Genomic DNA, 21,335 nt, shown 5'->3' on the forward strand with positions numbered 1-21,335 from the left:
TTCCAATGAGTCAACTCTTCACATGAGGTGGCCAAAGTACTGGAGTTTCAGCTTCAGCATCATTCCTTCCAAAGAAATCCCAGGGCTGATCTCCTTCAGAATGGACTGGTTGGATCTCTTTGCAGTCCAAGGGACTCTCAAGAGTCTTCTCCAACACCACAGTTCAAAAGCATCAATTCTTCAGCGCTCAGCTTCTTCACAGTCCAACTCTCACATCCATACATGACCACAGGAAAAACCATAGCCTTGACTAGACGGATCTTAGTCGGCAAAGTAATGTTTCTGGTTTTGAATATGCTATCTAGGTTGGTCATACCTTTTCTTCCAAGGAGTAAGCGTCTTTTGATTTCATGGCTGCAGTCACCATCTGCAGTGATTTTGGAGCCCCCCAAAATAAAGTCTGACACTGTTTCCACTGTTTCCCCATCTATTTCCCATGAAGTGATGGGACCGGATGCCGTGATCTTCGTTTTCTGAATGTTGAGTTTTAGCCAACTTTTTCGCTCTCCTCGTTCACTTTCATCAAGAGGCTTTTTAGTTCCTCTTCACTTTCTGCCATAAGGGTCATGTCATCTGCATATCTGAGGTTATTGCTATTTCTCCCAGCAATCTTGATTCCAGCTTGTGTTTCTTCCAGTCCAGCGTTTCTCATGATGTACTCTGCATAGCAGTTAAATAAGCAGGGTGACAATATACAGCCTTGACGTACTCCTTTTCCTATTTGGAACCAGTCTGTTGTTCCACGTCCAGTTCTAACTGTTGCTTCCTGACCTGCATACAGATTTCTCAAGAGGCAGGTCAGGTGGTCTGGTATTCCCATCGCTTTCAGAATTGTCCACAGTTTATTGTGATCCACAGAGTCAAAGGCTTTGGCATAGTCAATAAAGCAGAAATAGGTGTTTTTCTGGAACTCTCTTGCTTTTTCCACGATCCAGCAGATGTTGGCATTTTGATCTCTGGTTCCTCTGCCTTTTCTAAAACCAGCTTGAACATCAGAAAGTTCACGGTTCACGTATTGCTGAAGCCTGGCTTGGAGAATTGTGAGCATTACTTTACTATAGGAATTATTAAAATAAAAAGGATACATTATGAACAATTTTATGCTGTTTCATCTTAAATGAAATGGACAAACATATCCAAACACAACTTATAAAAACTGACATAAGAAGAAATAAAAAATCTAAATAGCCCATGTTAATTTACAAAATAATAATAAAACATCTTATCACTAAGAGAACTCTAGACCCAGATAGGCCTCCACAAGTGAATTCCATCAAATGTTACAGATGGAAGAAATAATACCAATTCTACACAAATTCTTTCAGAAAACAAAGTTTAAGAGAATGCTTGTCAACTTGTTTTATAAAGCTAACATAACCCTGATATTAAATCTGACAAGAATATTGCAAGAAAAGACAATTAGAGACCAAAATCTCCCATAAACAGAAATGTGAAATTCTTAACAAATATGAATAAATAGAATCCAACAATATATACAAAGGATACTATATAATGACCATCAGGGCTTATTCCAGGAAAGCAAAGTTAATTTAATACTAGGGGAAAAGTCAGTGTTATTCATCACATTAACAGAATAAAGGAGAAAAACCATATGATCATCTTACTGATGCAGAAAAAAGAACACTTAACAAAATTCAACACTTCTGCATAAAAATAAAATTTCTTAGCAAGCCATGAATAACAATGTAGCAGTTCCAATCTGACAAAGAACATTTATGAAATCTATAGCCAACATTACACTTCTCAGTGAAACATTAAATCCTTTTCCTCTAATACTGGAGACAGGGAAGGATGTATACTTTTATCAATTCTATTCAATTTTGTACCTAAAGTCTTAGCTAGTGTAATAAAGCAAGAAAAATAAGTTGAAAGCATAAAGACTGCAGTTGCTGCTATTCACAGAAAATATTGTACATGTAGGAAAAACTATGGAATTTAACAAACAAACAAACCCCAAAACCAAAACCCTAAAACAAAAAACCCTCCAAGGCTAACACAACCAATACACTAATTTATCAAGTTAATGAGCTATAAGGTCAATATGCAAAAATCAACTGTATTTCTATATTCTGGAAACAAATAATTGAAAATAAAAATTTTAATTATACCTTTTACAATAGTATCAATAGTAATTTGAAATTAATTAATTTGAGTTGAATCGAAGACCTAAATGTAAAACTCAGAACTATAAAGCTTATAGAAGAAAAACATCTTCATGTTCTTGGGGATCAGCAAAGATTTCTTGGATAGGATGCAAAAAAAACATCGTGGAAGAAAACTAACTGATACACTGCACTTCATTAAAATTAAAAATTTACCTACCTAATAAAGCACTTGCATCCCCAACATACAAAAAACTAAAAAAAATCCACAAAAGATGAACAGTACAATTGAAAATGGGCAAAAGATGTGAATAAACAATCAACAAGAAAAGATAACTGTGAAGCCAATAAGCATATGAAGAGATAAAAGCATCATTTTCAACAAAGAAATGTAAATTAAAATCATAATAAATAAATAAACAAAATTTTTAAAAGGGACTTCCCTGGTGGTCCAGTGAGTAAGAATCTGCCTACGAATGCAGGGAACATGGGTTCGATGCCTGGTCCGGGAAGATCCCACATGCTGCACAACAGCTAAGCCTATGAGGTGTAACTACTGAGGCCATGTGGCACGGCTACTGGGTGCGCGCCTAGAGCTCACGTGCTGCGACAGGAGAAGCCACCCCTCGTCACAACCAGAGAACACCTGCGCACAGTGACAGAGACCCAGCACAGCCAAAACTAAACAAACAATTGAAAAACCATAACAACATTTTATGTCTACTAAAATTCTAAAGTCAACATTAACTATGTGCTAGGAATACGGAGCAACTGGAACTCTAACACATTGTTGGTGGGAGTACAAAAAATGGTATAACTGTTTCGGAACACTTGTTTGGTAGTTTCTTATGTAAATAAAGTTAAACATATATGTACCATATGACCCAGGAATTTCGTTCTGAGGTATTTATTCAATATAGACAAAAACACTTATCTACAAAGAGAGCTGTATAAAAATGCTCTCAGCAAACCATACTACCACAAACTGGAAATAATGTGAATCTCCAACAACAGGAAAATGGATAAACAAATTGGGGTATATTTATACAATAAAATACCACTCATCAATACCAAACAATGAACAGAGGTTAAAGCGTCTGCCTGCAATGTGGTAGACCTGGGTTCGATCTCTGGGTCGGGAAGATCCCCTGGAGAAGAAACTGGCAACCCACTCCAGTATTCTTGCCTGGACAATCCCATGGATGGAGGAGCTTGGTGGGCTACAGTCCACGGGTCGCAAAGAGTCAGACACGACTGAGCGACTTCACTCACTCACTCACTCACTGATACACAAAACAACATGAACGTACATCCAAACATTCTGATGAATGAAACAAACCAAATAAAAGCTACATATTTTATTTGCATATGGGCCTGCAAAAATGCAAGAAAGCTAACTTAGGATGATACAAACCAGAAATGGTGGTTTGGGGGAAGAGAGCTTGACTAGAAAGAGGATTGAGGGTACGTTTTGGGACGTCTTAATAGTAAAGAGGTGTTTCTGGAACAATTCTCAACTGATCAGAGAGTGCCTCCTCCACCTCCCTTTCACCTGCATCTTTGGTGATTCTTGGGCACCAATTACCCAGTGTGCTACAGAAATACTGATTATGCAGTGGAATTCCTTTGAGAAGGAAGAAGGAATGCAGACTGCATAAATGTGTATAAGATGTTATCTGTATGGCGGAAATAAACAAAGATCAACTATATAAGAAAATCAAAGGCTATTTATTCTGAGTTTGATGTAGTGAGGGAGTTAAGTCACATCATGCACATTTTTGGCAGAAGTTGAAAGGCAGGCAGAGTAGCAAAGTCTTGAATAGGAATAGGAAAAAACCAAAAGGCTTTAGGTGTGCCTGATTCAAGGCTGCTGGTGGGAAGCTGCAGGCAAGCTAAGAAGCAGCAGGGCAGCCTACATGATTGGCTAGGGGTGCCTATTTGGCTTTCTCTGGGCAGTCCTAAACTGGAAACGGGGACAAAAATTAGGGAAGTTGTCAGTTATTAATCTAGTAATCAAGCCCTGGCTGCTTTGGGCTGATTGTTACAGAAGTTACTGTTTAGCTCCCTGGACCGTCACTAGAGATAACAATCTGGCTTTCTCAAAGTTTGGTTTACAGCAGGCTGGTTTCTTGGTTATTTATTGTATATGTTGTGTTATTATTGTGTGTGTCGTGTATGCCTCTTTGAGACTTTGTGGACTGTGGCCCTCCAATTCCTTTGTCCATGGAACTCTCCAGGCCATTTCCTCCTCCAGGGGATCTTCCTGACCCAGGGATCCTACCGGTGTCTCCTGCATCCCCTGCATTGGCAGGCAGATTCTTCACCACTGTGCCACCTGGGAAGCCCCTGTTTATTGTAGACAAATCGATTAATTATTGTAGGTAAACAGACCTTGGGCAGGCTGCAGGTGAAAATTCTATGTTCATATATAGTCTGTTCATTGTCCCTTTGTGTATGCATTTCTTAGTACTCAGCAGATCACACTGATTAAAGGAGAGACAGAGCAAACATATTCATCACAGTTAACTGCCTAAAATGATATAACCTAAAAAAGCCTATGAGGAACACTCCTTAAGAATGCGAAGCACCAGTTGGGAGCTAAGATGGTATCCAGAGAAAAATGCATCTCTGCCACTAAGAAAATCCACCCCACTGAAATCAGGGCACATAGGATATACCAAGATGGGTGGGTCCCTGTGGCAGTCCCTCCTCCCCAGGCGAGGTTGTGAAAGCTGGGACTGAAAGTCCAGATACTGGGTCAGTGTTTCTGTTTTTTTGTTTGTTTTTTCCAATTAGAAAAAACTGAGATAAAATGTATATAACATAAAACTCACCATTTGAACCATTATAAAGTATATGACTCAGTAGCTTTTAGTATATTTACAATGCAGATGGGCTTCCCAGGTGGTGCTAGGGTAAAGAATCCACCTGCCAATGCAGGAGACATAAGAGATATGGGTTCAGTGTCTGGGTTGGGAAGATTCCCTGGAGGAGGGCACGGCAACTCACTCCAGTATTATTGCCTGGAGAACCTCATGGATAGGGGAGCCTAGCGGGCTACAGTTCACAGGGTCGCAGAGTCGAACACTACTAAAGAGACTCAGCGCACACGGGTGGACTCACAAGGCTGTTACTACTATTTAACGCCAGGACATTTTCATCATACCAAACACCACCACCTGTCAGCAGTCACTCCCAACCCCTGCCTCTACCCAGCCTCTAGGAACCAACAATCTGCTTTCTGTCTGTATGGATCTGCCTTTTCCAGACATTTCACATAAATGCAATAATATGGTATGTGCCTAGCTCCTCTCACCTAGCATAATTTTTCAAGGTTTATTCATACTGTAGAATGTATCAATTCATGTTGGCTGAATGAGAGTCCATTATAGGGATTCCATTGTATCACATTTTGTTTCTCCATTCATCAGCTAGTAGGTACTTGAATTGTTTCTACTTTTTGGCTATTATGAATAAAGATTTTAAGAATACTTATGTATAAATTTTCATGTGAACACATTTGAAATTTCCCTGGGTAATATACCTAGGAACAGAATTCCTGGGTCATATGGTAACTATGTTTATCTTTTGGAAGAGCTGTCAAACTGTCTAAGTATCTGCACCATTTTATTTCCCTAACAGTAATGTTGGCTGTCGTTTCTTGTGTTAGACTACGGCCAACTGAAGGGAAGAAAACCTGGAGCAGACTTTTCCCCAGGTACAGCAGCTTCATCATCACCTTCCATCTATAATCTGCTTAGGATTCAGTGAGATATGTCTCTGTTATTGGCTCAGCTGCCCAATTCTCATCACCTGGGACATGCGGCGAAGGCGTCTTCCTCCAAGCATGCTGAGACCCAGGGACCAGAGGAAAGATCACATACTCATTTTCTCCCCTGCCTGATATTTTTTAGGTCATTTTGGGGCGGGGGGCAGATGAAGGTGTGTATTTTTGTTTCATTTTGTTGGGGAGAGAGAAGGAAAAGTAAAAAGTCAGGAGCCTCTGCCTTTTAAAAATTCAGCCCCTAAGGAGTAATAGAGGAAGCAACTGAGAACCTTAATTACTTTAAACCCAGGACAAATTTGTTCCATTTCTCTTAACTCAAATGCAAAGTTTATTAAGCATTTAGCCACTGACTTCCAACCTCCTAAATTGTAGCTGCCCTTCTCAAAGAGATATTCTACCATATCTGCCGATGTCAGGTTTTGACCACATTTCCACAGATCTACCCAAGGAATCTCAACTTGTTATTGATTCTAAACTGATTTCACATGGAAATACATAACTGGAAATTTATCAGCCAGTCACCTTTCTTGGGACTAAAATTTAGAGCATTTTAGAACCTAGTCATTTATCTCTAGTTCAAGCCTTGCTAAAATTTTTGTGGTATGTATTTTGCTTCAAAACAACTGTACAAAAACTCCTTCTCAAAGGATCTTTAGAATCTTAGAAGAAATCTGACTCTCTCCAAGTCAAGCAATTCAGCAGAAATCTCACTGTCTACTTTTCCAGTTAAAAAGACCAAAAATGCACATGGAAAAGAATAGAAATTGAATTTCTGAATACCAAGAATGGGCCAAGTAATATGCTTCACATTTTATAAACGTTATTATTATTCTATTTAATTCAAATAGCTGTCTAACAAAGGTCCTTTTATCTCACTTTTTTTTTTTTTACAGATAAGGATATGGGCTTAGAGATGCTAATTTTTCAGGATCATGAAGAACCCAGGTTTCATAGTTAGCATAGCATAATAAATAGTGGTTAACGCCGTGCAGTTAGATTCTCTGGATTCACGCCAGTCTATGTCTGATGCAGGATACAGCATGCTTGGGGCTGGTGCATGGGGATGACCCACAGAGATGTTATGGGGAGGGAGGTGGGAGGGGGGTTCATGTTTGGGAACACATGTAAGAATTAAAGATTTTAAAATTAAATAAAAAAAAATTAATTTATATAAAAAAAAAAAGATTGTCTGGATTCAAATCCTAACTACACTGCTTACTGCGCAACCTTGGACAAGTGACTTTACTTCTTTAAGCCTTGGTTTCCTCCCCGTAAAATGGACACAGTAGCAGGATCTAACTTAGAGGGCAGGTGCTGTGAGCGTGAAATGAGATCATACTTCTACATCTGCAACATGGCTTCTGCGTCATGTGTGTTTTGGATAGTCAGGAGCACCCGCTTCCTTTACAAGTGAAGAGCAATGATTTTCCAGCTCAGAGCTGAAGACATGGGAAAAGTCCCCTTATCCTGCGTTTCAGCAAAAAGCAAAAGCAAAAATTCTCAAACCATCAAGAAATCATCACCACTCAACCACAACTGAATAGTGAATGAAGATGTGAAATATCTTTGATGAGATTCTAATGAGGTGATGTCTGGGTGTCTTTTTTTTCATTAAGAATATTGTATTTCTTCATTTGAGCCTAAATAAAAACTACATATGTGGCATAGCTCAAGCATTCATGCTGTGTGAGACCAACCGTGGACCATCAGCGGCTCCCATATCAGTCCATAAAGCATGAGTACGTAACTGGAAGCATTCTGATGGTTCAGGCGAAGACAAGTTAATCCGTAGCTGCAGACACATCCAAAATGTTTTGACAGTGAGAATCACTATCTTCTAGCCGAAAGGGGTATAATAATTGCTCATTTGGCCCAGGCTGCATGTAACATCATGAATATATTAATTCCTTCTAGATAAATGACTGTTTTCCTACTTTCAAAATAAGCAGTCAGGAAGTTCTCTCGGCATCAGAAAGACCTTGGTATCATTTCCACAAGTTACCAAATCTGTTAACTGGATAAAACCACCTACTGAATGAGAAAGTTAAATGAGAACATATGTGTAAATTGCTGAGCATAGTGTAGTTAGAACTTAATATACAATAGCTGTAAGGATTAGGCCCACTGTAGCAAACTAGAAAGAACAACAAAGTGTAAGAAAGGAAAAAAACACACTAGTTATTTCCCCTCCCAATGCTGTTAACTTGTAGCCAGTCATCCTTTTCCCTATGCAGTTTGTCTCTACATAGAGGATATACCACACAATCACTATCATTCTGTTTTTGTTTGGGTCTGTCTTTTTGGTTTATTCATATAACTTAGGTATTTTTCCACACCATTAACTACTAGGAGGTGCTTCCTCATGGCTTTCAACAAAACAGTTTTTCCTAGTTATGAAGCCCTTGAGAATAATTTAGTCCTGCCTTCCTCATCTTCCTGCCACTTTGGGATCTGATCTCCTGACCTTGGGAATGCTCAAGTCTGTCAGCATCATCACTCAGGACCACTGCAAAGAATTCTCCTAAGTGCTTACAGGGTGCTGAGTGTGCAGGACCCCCCCAAGATCCAAAGGTAGCATTCCATCGGCCACTGGGTAAGGCAGTGCAGATAGCCGTACGTGCCACAGCCATCTGCTCAACTGCCTCTCACATTTTTCTCCCACACAATATAACAGAAGCTGCTAAAAAAACAAAAACGAAACCTGCAAACCTGCTTATCTGCCTTTAAGCTGAAGTTCAAGCTCCTTCTTCCTGGACACCTTTTCTAATACTTTCTCTTCAAAGAAAAAGCAAGATATATTATTTGACTTAAATATTTTTTAAAACTGGTAGGGTATCAAATGTTACTGTGGTTCTCAACATTTAAACTGTCCCAACTGTACTGTCCACAGTGATCTACCTGTCATTCTCCACTGATTTCGTCTCTTATTCAGAGAATATCATTTTCTATCTAATTGTGGAGCCCAAAATTTATATCTAGACATAGAATTAGAAATTTAGAAAGTCAAAAGTTATATTTAAAGTAAAGATAGTCATTCGTAATATATATTTTGGCCAACTGTCTGGTGTAGTGGGGGACTTTGGAACTACTATGTTATTATTATTGTTCTTATTATACCTGATCTGAAACAAACAGTTCTCAAGAAGAGCAATGGTCATGTGACTAGGTAGAGAAGCCATTAAAATTAACTGAGAAATCAAAGACTCGGGTTTCTGAAAGGTTTTTCAATGATGAGTTGTGTAACCCCAAGGAGTACAAATTCACTGAGCCTGTTTCCCCATCTCAGAAACAGGAATATCAGCTCCACTTTATCAGCCTTATGGAATTTTTACTTAGAACAAATAAGGCATGTAAAAGTAAATTGTAGCTTGTAAAGAACCATCTAAATGTAAGGGGGAAAATATTTTGCTTTTAAATAAAAGAGTAGGAAGAGAAAGACAACATCAAACATCCTGTCTTTTGAATTTAGGACAGTCAACAACTGTCCTAGGATAGTCAAACAACTGTCCCAAAGTGCTAAATAACAGGTCATTCTGAGTAATTCCATCCTTGATCATCCAGTTTTCCTCCACACATGCATCATGCTAATTAAAGGGTTGGCTATCTTCATGCTGTGTTAGAGGAAATTGAAGTGTTAGAACAAAACGGACCGACATGCTATCTTAAGTAGCTCAGACCAGCTAAGGAGGGACTGAGGAAAGCTAAGGAATCAGAGGTAGAAAGGATCAGGATCATTAAGGTTATAAGAATTTAAAGCTATAAAAAAGGTATAAACAGCTTAGAATCTAAAGAAATGTTAAAGAGATGGCTTTTCCCAAAGAGGAGTGCCATTATCCTAACCCCTAGCTAAGTGATTTTGTGAAGTGAAGCTATTATATGCCACTTCTCCAGAGCCTGACATTTGATTACATTTAAAATTCATCTTTCACTTCCCTGTTCCTTCCTCCCCCATGTACCATGTGTTCTTGCCCCAACCACCTACCTTCCCCTCTTTTGATTTATCTCAATCCCCTTATTAAATGTCCAGCTCCCCACCAGTTTCCTTCACCTCTTTGCCTGGCTCTCCCAGTGCCCACCTCCTACCCTCAGCATCACACACGCACATGCCTCTTTGGAAAAATCACATCTCATTCTTGTAGAGGAGACTAAGAAAATTGTTCAAAGGTATATTTGAACTTTTTTTTTTTTTAATAGAAATAAAAGAGCTTTAAAGTCCAAGCTGTTTCCCTATGAGGAGGCAGGACGTAGGGGGAGAGAAGCAATGGTAGTTTCAAACCCGCTTAGACGTGGTCATTGGTGATGGGAAAGGCCCTTCTCATTCCATCTGGGCAGGATCCGCTGGCCAGAGGCATTCAGTCAAAGCAGGTGGGGGTAGGGTGGGGGAAAGAGGCAGAGAGAGAAGTGCAAAAGATGGAGAGAAAGAAACATCGATAAAATTAAGGGCTGATGGGGGAAGGGCAAGAGTCAGAAACAAGAAAGAAAGATGGGGGTGGGGATGGGGAAATGGAGCAAGGAATAAACAAGGGAAAAGAGGGTGAGCGAAGGAGGAGGGCTGAAGAAAGAAATAGAAACAAATCAGGAGGGAGAAAACAGAAGCTGTAGGCGGTAGAGACGTGAGTCCAGACGGGAGCAAGTGGGATCGAGTGGGATGGGCGGAGCAAAGGAGAGAAGAGAGGAAGGGAGCGGGAGAGACTGCCATGCCTAGCCGCGGTCTACCGGTTTTACTTCCTTACACTGTCATCAGTAGCTGCCTTATCTATTTTCACCTCTGGCAGGAGACGCCCGCTGATGTGGGAGCCGGGGCCGCCGATGAGGGACACCACGCCGTTGCAGTCCACTGTGCTGTTGCGCTTGACGCTGCGCCGCAGGCTGGGGAAGATGCGCGACGAGCGGCTGCCTTGGCTGTAGCCGCTGTAGCCACTGTAGCTGCTGCGGCGCTCGCGCGCCCGGATGGGGATGAAGAGCGAGTCCCGGCGGCCCTCGCTCTCCTCCACCGTGCTGTGCTCGTCGTCCGCAAACTCATTCTCCGAGCCCGGGTCCCGGAACCGCCCGGGCCCTCTGAAGCTGAAGATGCTGCTCTTGCTGTTGTGGCGGGAGAGGAATGGGGAGCCCGGAATGCTGAGCAGTGACTGTAGGGGCAGGAGGAGAGAGAGAGACAAGAGAGGCAGGCATGAGACAGGAAGGAACCCCACAGAAGCTGAACAAAGGCTGTTAGCTTCCCCAGTCTGGCCCCATCCTTGCATTCCTGCTAATCAGAACACAGGTGTTTCTAGAAAGCACTTTCGGATGCTGAATTTCTACTGCCGTTCAACACCCATCACCACTCCTCCTTGCCCTATAACCTTGAGGTACACCTGTCTTTGACCTGTTAACCATTCACAAGTTCCATGAGCAGTTCACCTACGCACTGAAACAATGTTTTTATCTCATGCTTTGTGTAGCAAATCCACTGGGAAAATAGACACTATTTTTCATTACTATGAGCTCACGTGGAGTGTGCTTTTAATCTACCAGGTTAGCTTCTATGCCACATTTGGCAAAAGGAGAGATTTAGAAGTGCCCAGTCACTTACTACTTTCAATGCAGGTTAAGAACTATGCCAATAGTGGTTTTTCCGTTCTGCTGAAAATGGTATATGTCCCCTTCTACTCCATTTTTTTTTCAACTTTTTTTTTATCTGAAGTTTAACTATTTGTAAGTTCCCAGAATTGACATTTTCAAGTCAAACTCATATTTATCACGTAGAAAACTTTCATTTTTCTTTTTCAGCTCGTATTGCCATTCCACATTCCCTAGAGAATTTTGTGCTAACGTGTATCTTTATGCTTTAATGCATTGTATGGACCCCCTTTCAATACTTTTCTGCAACAAGTGTAAACTGTACTTAAAACCAATTTCCTGTGACCATGAGCCTCCAAGAAATTTTAAAAATTCTCCTGGATTGTGCTTTTATTACAATTCTCATTAATATAACTGATCACAAATATTCTATGTTTTCTAAGTAATTACTAAGCTTAAAATTTTATTAAAATGTATCTCAATGAGATGAATGAGCTTTTCTTTCCCCCAACTGGTGTTTCGATGTTTAAATATTTGTAGATAGTATAACTTATTATTAGAATCATACATGGCTCAACAGAAGCCCCCCCTCCCCTTTCTAAGATTAGATTTTAAGTGCTGAGAAACTTTATTCATATAAATGGTATCTTGGAAGAGAAGAACACTGTTACAGTAATATCACTCAATTCTTTGAACTCCTTCCAAGTTATATGCCAAAATTACACAGTAAGCTATCAGCAAAATTTATTTTAATGATCTATCAGCTGACAATTAAATCAAGTCCTCTTTCAATATTGTTGAAAGCAAAGAACTGAAAAACCATCCAACCTGCCAAAGGACTTGTTACCCACTTGTTAGAATATTCCATTTCCTGATTTCTGATGGTATCAAAAAGGCTTTAATTATTATTTACTAATAATTATATCAGTACCTCTTACAGGGGCTATTCTTTTAAATGAACTTTACTTGACCTAACAGAAAAGGCTGGAATAAGCAAAGCATTGTCAATTTCTATATATCAATGCCAACATTAATTTTTTAATAAAATGATCTTACCACGTGCTTTAGAGATGTTTTCATTAAATCTTTAAAGTCACAGATTTAGATCATTTAATTTAAAAAATGCCCACCATATGATCTAATTAGCAAAGCCACTCCCCACTATCAAAACAATTGGCCAAATCAGACTTGTTTTCATTGGAAAAAGTATGACCTCATTTTTCATTTTAAATAAGTGTATGACTATGTATCCCAGTGACATCCATCCTGCTCCTGAACTTCAAACATCTGAATGCCCCTGATTATAATTCTATATTTCATTCTTATTAGAAGTATGTAAGAGAGGTGAATTCAGAAAGCCTTACAATGGATTTGTTTCCCAGATTAAAGAAATGCCAAACAATGTTCAAACTACCATACAAGTGCGCTTATTTCACATGCTAGCAAGGTTATGCACAAAATCCTTCAAGCTAGACTGCAACAGTATGTGAGCCAAGAACTTCCAGATGTACAAGCTGGGTTTAGAAAAGGCAGAGGAACCAGAGGTCAAATTGCCAACATTTGTTGGATCATAGAGAAAGCAAGAGAATTCCAGAAAACATCTACTTCTGCTTTACTAAGAGACTATGCTAAAGCCTTTGACTGTGTGGAGCACAACAAACTGGAAAATACTTAAAGAGATGGGAATCAGACCACCTTACCTGTCTCCTGACAAACTTGTACGCAGGTCAAGAAGCAATAGTTGGAACCAGACATGGAACAACGGACTACTTCAAAGTTGGGAAAGGAGTATATTGTCAAGGCTGTAGACTGACATGGATGTATACTGTTACTCTGGTTATTTAACTTCTATGCAGGGTATACCATACAAAATGCTGGGCTGGATGTATCACAAGCTAGAGTTAAGATTCCCAGGAAAATATCAACAACCTCAGATATGCAGATAATACCACTCTAATGGCAGAAACGAAGAGGAACTAAAGAGTCTCTTGATGAGCATGAAAAGAGAAGGGTGAAAAGGCTAGCTTAAAACTCAACATTAAAAAACTAAGATCGTGGTATCCAGCCCCATCACTTTATGGCAAGAGAAGGGGAAAAAGCGGAAACAGTGACAGATTATATTTTCTTGGGCTCTAAAACCACTACTGATGGTGACTGTAGCCATGAAATTAAAAGACTCTTGCTCCTTGGAAGGAAAGCTATGACAAACCAGACAGCATATTAAAAACCAGAGACATGACTTCGCTGATAAAGGTTCATATAGCCAGAGCTATGTTTTTTTTCCAGTAGTCATGTAGGGATATGAGAGCTGGACCATAAAGAAGGCTGAGCACCAAAGAATTGATGCTTTCAAATTGTGGTGCTGGAGAAGACACTTGAGAGTCCCTTGGACTGCAAGATCAAACCAATCAATCCTAAAGGAAATCAACCCTGAATATTCATTGGAAGGACTGATGCTAAAGCTGAAGCTTCAATATTTTGGTTACCTGATGCGAAAAGCTGACTCACTGGAAGTTTCTGATGCTGGGAAAGGTTGAAGGCAACAGGAGAAGGGGTGGCAGAGGATGAGATTGTTAGACAGAATCATCGACTCAATGGACATGAATCTGAGCAAACTCTGGAAAATAGAGAAGGACAGGGAAGCCTGGCATGCTGCAGTCCATGGTGTCGCAAACAGTGGGACATGACTAAGTAACTGAACAACAACAGTTTAAAGAAAACTCTGTAGATGCTAATATTTGAACTGTCCTTTTGTCTGGCACCCCAAAGATCTTCAGGATTTGGGATGATAGAGAGGTATGCCTTCCTTTTGTAATGTGGGAGAAGGCTGACTGTGAAAAGAAAAATGGAAAAGGAGAAATGATGTGACTTTAGACCACAGGGTTCACCCTAGGTATAGGAATATGTAACTTAAAGATCTGAAAATCTAGTTCCTTAAAACTGTGCTTCAAAAGTCTTCCAGTACCCTGAAAGGATACAATCCCAGTTTGAGGACCAGTGCTCTAAGAGAACAAAACCTGTCAAACAACTGGCCTCAGACAGCCCTCCTTGCTACCCTGAGATAATCAGTTTGCCCAATTATGACTCTAAAGAAATTTCAAAGTAACTTTTAACTATATAAGATGTTTGCCTTAGAGTTTAGGCCTTAACCTTCTTTTAAAATGATTCCACTGTGAAAGTTCTTTGTGGCCAGCTCAGCCTGAGTGCCACAACTACTGAGCCTGTGCACCCTAGAGCCTGGGCTCTGCAACAAGAGAAGCCACCACAATGAGAAGCCTGCCCACTGCAAGGAAGAGTAGTCCCTGCTCATCGCAACTAGAGCAAGCCCACATGTAGTGTTGAAGACCCAAAATGACCAAAAATAAATACATGACATATATTTTTAATAAGGAACACACACGGCCAACTCTTTTACTTCCTTCTTCATGCTGTTGGTTTGGCAGAGGGGATCAGTGCCTCCTCTAGCTTATTGCTTGCTATTCCTCATCTCACATATATGTTTGGGCACCCTCACTGATTCATTCTCCTCAACCAGTTCTCAAAGTGCAATTTACAGATCACTGCTAGTATATGATCCATTACTGGTTTGCAATGAGACAGTAAAAAGCTGAGAGAAGCGTTTAGAAATTTTAATAGCAATTAGGCATTTTCACAACATCCAAGAATGGGATACTTTTCTCTAGAAATTTACTGTTATTATATTTTATAAGAGTATCTATCAGTTCATGAAGAATTGGGAAAAATAGAAACTGATCCTTCACTACAGATAGTTTAAGAAGCACTTCTCTAAACAATGTGGCTGGCCAGAAGACTTTTAAGTGTCTTGGAATGCACCTATGATTTTGTTTTAATCAGGTATGGTAAGCTGGGCCCAGAGCCTTTGCTGTGGTTTCCTCAGATAGGGACGGTGAAGCAGAGCAGGCACACTGGAACAAGTTTAAAATTGGACAGTTTGAATAATTTCACACAGGCTTTGGGCTATAGAAATGGTCCTATAAGTCCTGGCTCTGGAGTGATTTCAGTTCAGATGCTCAGTCGTGTCCAACTCCTTGCGACCCCATGGACTGCAGCAAGCCAGGCTTCCCTGTCCATCACCAACTCCCCGAGCTTACTCAAACTCATGTCCATCAAGTTGGTGATGCCATCCAACCATCTATCCTCTGTCATCCCCTTCTCCTCCCACCTTCAATCTTTTCCAGCATCAGGGTCTTTCCCAATGAGTCAGTTCTTCAGGTGGCCAAAGTACTGGAGTTGCAGCTTCAACATCAGTCCTTCCAATGAATATTCAAGGTTGATTTCCTTTAGGATGGATTGGCTGGGTCTCCTTGCAGTCCAGGGGAATCTCAAGAGTCTTCTCCAACACCACAGTTCAAAAGCATCAATTCTTCGGTGCTCAGCTTTATAGTCCAACTCTCACGTCCATCTATGACTACTGGAAAAACCATAGCTTTGACTAGACATACTTTTGTTGGCAAAATAATGTCTCTGCTTTTTAATATGCTGTCTAGGTTGGTCATAGCTTTTCTTCCAAGGAGCAAATGTCTTTTAATTTCATGGCTGTGGTCACCATCTGCAGTGATTTTGGAGCCCCCCAAAATAAAGTCTGACACTGTTTCCATTGTTTCCCCATCTATTTCCCATGAAGTGATGGGACCAGATGCCATGATCTTAGTTTTTTGAATGTCTAGTTTTAAGCCAACTTTTTCACTCTTCTCTTTCACTTTCATCAAGAGGCTCTTTAGTTCCTCTTCACTTTCTGCCATATGGGTGGTGTCATCTGCATATCTGAGGTTATTGATATTTCTCCCAGCAATCTTGATTCCAGCTTGTGCTTCTTCCAGCCCAGCATTTTGCATGATGTACTCTGCATAGAAGTTAAATAAGCAGGGTGACAATATACAGCCTTGACGTACTCCTTTTCCTATTTGGAACCAGTCTGTTGTTCCATGTCCAGTTCTAACTGTTGCTTTCTGACCTGCATACAGATTTCTCAAGAGGCAAGTCAGGTGGTCTGGTATTCCCATCTCTTTCAGAATTTTCCACAGTTTATTGTGATCCACACTAGGGCTGGGGAAATATTGGCTGGTGTGTAAATTAGATGAAAGGAGGCGGGGGATAAAGGTCTTTGATTGGTTGATCTGCACATGAAAGGGCAAGTTGTTCACTATCTCCAGGAATTAAACTAGTACTGGAAGGGGCAGCTCTCTCCAGCCAGCAAGGCTCCTAGCATGTCAAAGCATCATAAAATACAGAAAATATTTTACAGCAAGCTTCCGTGGACTGGATCCGTGATTTTTATTAGCAAAATGTTAGGTGCTGACACTGCCTAGTATATTAGGTCTACGTAGTAGGAAAGAGGTCTGATTTTTATTTGACAAAAGATCATCAAATACTTGTTGTGTGCTAAGTGATATGGATACAGTGGTGAACAAGACATATAACATGGTCCCTGCCCTCTCAAAAGCTACAGCCTAGTAGAAAATATTACGGACTGTATGAGGAAATATTATATATTATATTAGACCTCATATAGTATATAATAATACCTGACTGTTCTTAACTGGAAAATCCCATGGATGGAGGAGCCTGGTAGGCTGCAGTCCATGGGGTCGCTAAGTCGGACATGACTGAGTGATTTCACTTTCACCTTTCACTTTCATGCACTGGAGAAGGAAATGGCAACCCACTCCAGTGTTCTTGCCTGGACAATCTCAGGGACGGGGGAGCCTGGTGGGCTGCCGTCTATGGGGTCACACAGAGTCAGACACGACTGAATTGACTTAGCAATAGCAATTCTTAACTGACAGGAAAGTGATAGGAAGTGATGGAAAGATAATGATAAATTCCGTGATCCAGGGACACTCAGGAATCAGGATCCTGAAAAAAAAAAACAAACTAAAAGTAAACAGTGTATCTATTATTCTTTAATTCTTTGTTCCATTCTTGGCAAAAGAGTCCACTGCAATCAACATAGAAGGGAAAAGACGAACTTGTCCCATTTCGCCTTGTACCTCTTGTATCTAGCCCTGATCTGGCCAATTCCCTAAGGAGACACATCCTGAGAGTAGCCACCCTGGCCCCTCCCCAATCTTAATTTTCCTGGATTGCAGGGTTTCACTGATGACTCAGGACCTGTGGCTCTATTAACTCCTGTGATTCAGCTAGTTTATGAGATGGGTCCTGTTTTCAAAATGTTTGCTATCAAGAAACCAGGAAGAAGCGTCCGGTCCTTTTCAGGTAGTCACATCACAGCTAACTAAAAATACTACTTTAGATCTAGGTGTCTGCTTGGGAGAACAGCTCTGGGATGTTTTTGATTTGAGGGCATGGCCTCAGATTACACAGAAAAATTAACTGGGAATTTCAGGGCATACATGTCAGCTGTCAACTGGAATGAAGCTTAACAATGACTAGGATGTTTGGAATGTCAGAAATTGATGATTTAAATGTCCTATTTCCATGCCATAGTTCATCTTTTCTTCACGTCACTTTTTCTTTCCAATACAACAGTGGTTCTTAAAATGTGGTCTGGGAACTCCTAGGTCCTTGTGCCCTTTTTACGGGGGGTGGGTCACAAGATTAAACTACTTCATAATAATATTAAGAAGATGTCTGCCTTTCTCACTCTCATTTCTCAGAGGTACAGACTGCAAGCCTGACAGTTTCCCAGAATTTAAAGACTTTTCTTATGAGTTTGAGCGGGAACGTATGTGATGTTTTAATATTCTATGTTAGTACTTGGAAGAGCTGCATAATTCAGTGAAGCAGTATTTCCCAAAGGATCAATGTAGGATGCTACAAATCATTCAAGAATTAAATATCTATGGTGTAAAATACAACAAAAGATTTTAATATAACAGTACCAAGTTACTGATACAGTTTCAGCTTCCACATTGCAACTAACCATTTAAAAACCTACTGTTATCCAATTTTGGAATAGCATCAAAGAAGAATATTCACAATTATCTGAAAAGGTTGTTAAAATATTCCTCCCTTTCCAACTATATCTGTATGAAAACAGATTTTCTTTAAATACTTCAACCAAAAGGAATATTGCAACAGACTGAATGAAGGTATGCTATTCCAGCCATCTCCCATTAAACCACAGATTAAAGAGATTTGCAAAGATGTAAACAGTACCATTTTTTTCTGTTAAATTTTTTTGATCTGGAAAACAGTTAATTTTAAAAAAATATGTATGATTTGTGTTAAACACAGGTTTATCATTACCATTTTTTTCAACAAATCAGTAAATGAACATCATAAAATTTCTTAATTATTATTTCTAATACAATAAATTAAAAAAATCTCTTTGGGGTCCTCAATAATTTTTAAAGATATGAAGATCAAAATGTCTGAGAACTGCTGCAGCAGAATAAATAACTGTGTGGTGGGAAAACCAAAGTCACCTTCACTGTTAACCCAACCCAAAAGATGACCACGTATGTGTGGAGGTAAGTGGAGAGGGGATAGAGACTGCAGTACAAGGCTTACAGTCAGAAGAACCTGGTTCAAATCTTGACTCCAACACCTACTAGCTATATAACCTTAGATAAAAGAGTTAATCTCTCTAGGCCTCGACCATTTTTCCAGATAAAATCAGAGAAACTGCAGGAGAGTCCTAGGACAAAGAATATCACTGCCGTACAGTTTCTAAGGAAGTCTTGGCAGTCAGCTGTGGCCTCAAGGGCCTCAAGGAATCCAGTTTTTTCTGATGGGGAAATGAGAAGAAGTGACTATTTTCATGCAAAGCAGGACATCTCAGAAGCCCAGCTTTATTTTTTGAGCCAGGGAGTAATCAGTGCAACTCTGTGCTGAAGCCTATTTATTAATCAGAGCCCATTCAATAGCGAAGTGTTAAGGGCACTAAGGTATCTATTAACAAGCTTAGGATGGCTCTCAAGGCAAGCACTGGATTACAACAAAGCTACAATCACACTTTCCTTCAAAAGAGGCTGAACTAGGGGAAAGGTGAGGTGAAGGTGAGACAGAGATGGTTCCATAAAGAAGGCCATAAAGAAGTTCCAGAAAGGGTTAAATCAGTTTCCAACAAATCTCTGCAGGTACACAGAAGTAGGCCTTAATTTTAGGACTTTATGTGAGAGAGGAAAGGATATGAAGATTAGTAAATATAAAACCACACAGAGTAAAAAGCAACACCCAAAGAGGGACATATAAAACATAATGGAAAGATGAAATGATAATTTCTCACTGGAGGTAGGATGGGGGCAGGTCAGGGAAGGTTTCTTGGTAGAAGGATGTGAAGAGTAAGTATAATGTGCTCATTCAGAAATGGAAAAAACAGGGCTTCTTAGAGAGGCTGTTTTGGTAGAAAAGCAGCATCCTGTATGAGAAGCATCTAATAGTTCTCTCTGGTGTGAGTACAGAGTGCTTGACGGGGCACAGGGACTGGAGACCATAAAAGGGAAGCTGCGTCCCGGGAAGCAGGGTGCTGTGATTTCAGTGCTGAAGGGTTGGGACTTCTTTAGTAAACAGGCTGAACCTGATTGGGGGGAATTCCCTCTCCCAGTCTTCTTAATAACTGTTTTAAGCTGTCACTATTTTCGTCACCCTCCTGATTCAACTTCTCATTCCCTTCGATAAGATTTTAAATTTCATACATTATTGAAAATGAGACTGTCAGGGGTCATCTTTCTCCATTTCCTACTCCCCATCTACAAACTCACACACACACACACACCCCACCCCACCCCCCCTTTCTCCATTTCCTAATCCCCATCTACAAACTTACACACACACACACACACACCCCACCCCCCCTTTCTCCATTTCCTACTCCCCATCTACAAACTTACACATACATACACACACACACACACACACACACACACACACAAACACCCCCCCCACCCCCCCCATTGGCTTATGTGTTTTTGGTGGGGGAGGACAAGGTGCCCTTTTCCTGTTCAAGACCACACCTATTCTCACATCTCCCAAGACTGTTTTATTTTCTTTTCTATTCTACTCTACTCCATTTTCTACTTCTGTCTCCCCTTCTTCTGGGTCTCCCCCCCCCATAACAGGTTATAAAAATGCTTACTTTCACCCACATTCTTTAAAAAAGTTTGAATGGAAAGTCTCTTCCCATTCAATATGGCATCCATCCTTTCCCTGGACTGAAATCTGTCTTTCAAGTTCTCAAGGACTTCTAGTGCCAAATCTAAAAGGCATTTCCAGTTCTGATCTCACGATGCTTCTCTGTTAAGCTTCAACCCACTGATCGCTCTCCTCCCTCTCCTACTCTTGTGCTCGCCTGTCCTCACTGCTTTCTTGGTTCTCTTAGCAGCCCTCATGACCAACAGTCACCTGTTTTCCTCTATGAGATCCATCTCCGAAGCCCATGAACACCAGTGTCATAATGCATGTCACTGTCCCTTCCCCTGACATAATCTCTCCAAGTGGTCTCAGCCAGTCTCTCGGTTTCAGCCACTATCTCTTAGCTCAGGACCTCTTCCCTGAGCTATCATTTGACTATCCATGTGTCCAAACTGGTTTCCCAACAAACAATTCATATTTGGGATGTCCAAACTGGAACACACTTTTCTACCAAACCTGGAATGTTCTTTCTTCTGTCCTCCTGCTCCCTCACCAACACACACGCTCATTACCCGATTAACTCCTATTTATCCTTTATTGACCTTCCCCAGAAAATCTTTGCTGAAGCTCCAGGCTGGGATAGATCTGTGCCTTCTAAAACACATCTGTGTATTTCAACTATGGAACAATACCATCAGTGCTATTACACTAATTACAAAAATAATTTTTTTGGTGTATCTGGCTACCCCACTGTACTGTAAGCTCCCTAGGGCAGACATGGTGTTCTAACCACCTTTCAATCTCTAGGA

The 21,335-nt window shown here is 40.4% G+C and overlaps 1 protein-coding gene across 5 annotated transcripts in view; it reads right to left on the bottom strand.

Moving 5' to 3' along the window:
* SCN8A (sodium voltage-gated channel alpha subunit 8) overlaps window positions 1-21,335 on the bottom strand; it is a 122,531-nt gene that overhangs the window by 49,906 nt on the left and 51,290 nt on the right. For 4 of the 5 annotated variants that reach the window (XM_068970581.1, XM_068970578.1, XM_068970580.1 and 1 more), the window contains exon 11: window positions 10,677-11,039. In XM_068970581.1, the coding sequence (XP_068826682.1) occupies window positions 10,677-11,039 (363 nt within the window). Of the gene's footprint in view, window positions 1-10,643; window positions 11,040-21,335 lie in introns of all 5 variants that reach the window. The other variant, XM_068970577.1, reaches the window with a different exon arrangement.

The sequence above is a fragment of the Capricornis sumatraensis genome, chromosome 4 (assembly GCF_032405125.1).
Source record: "Capricornis sumatraensis isolate serow.1 chromosome 4, serow.2, whole genome shotgun sequence".
In the NCBI taxonomy this organism is placed as follows: domain Eukaryota; kingdom Metazoa; phylum Chordata; class Mammalia; order Artiodactyla; family Bovidae; genus Capricornis; species Capricornis sumatraensis.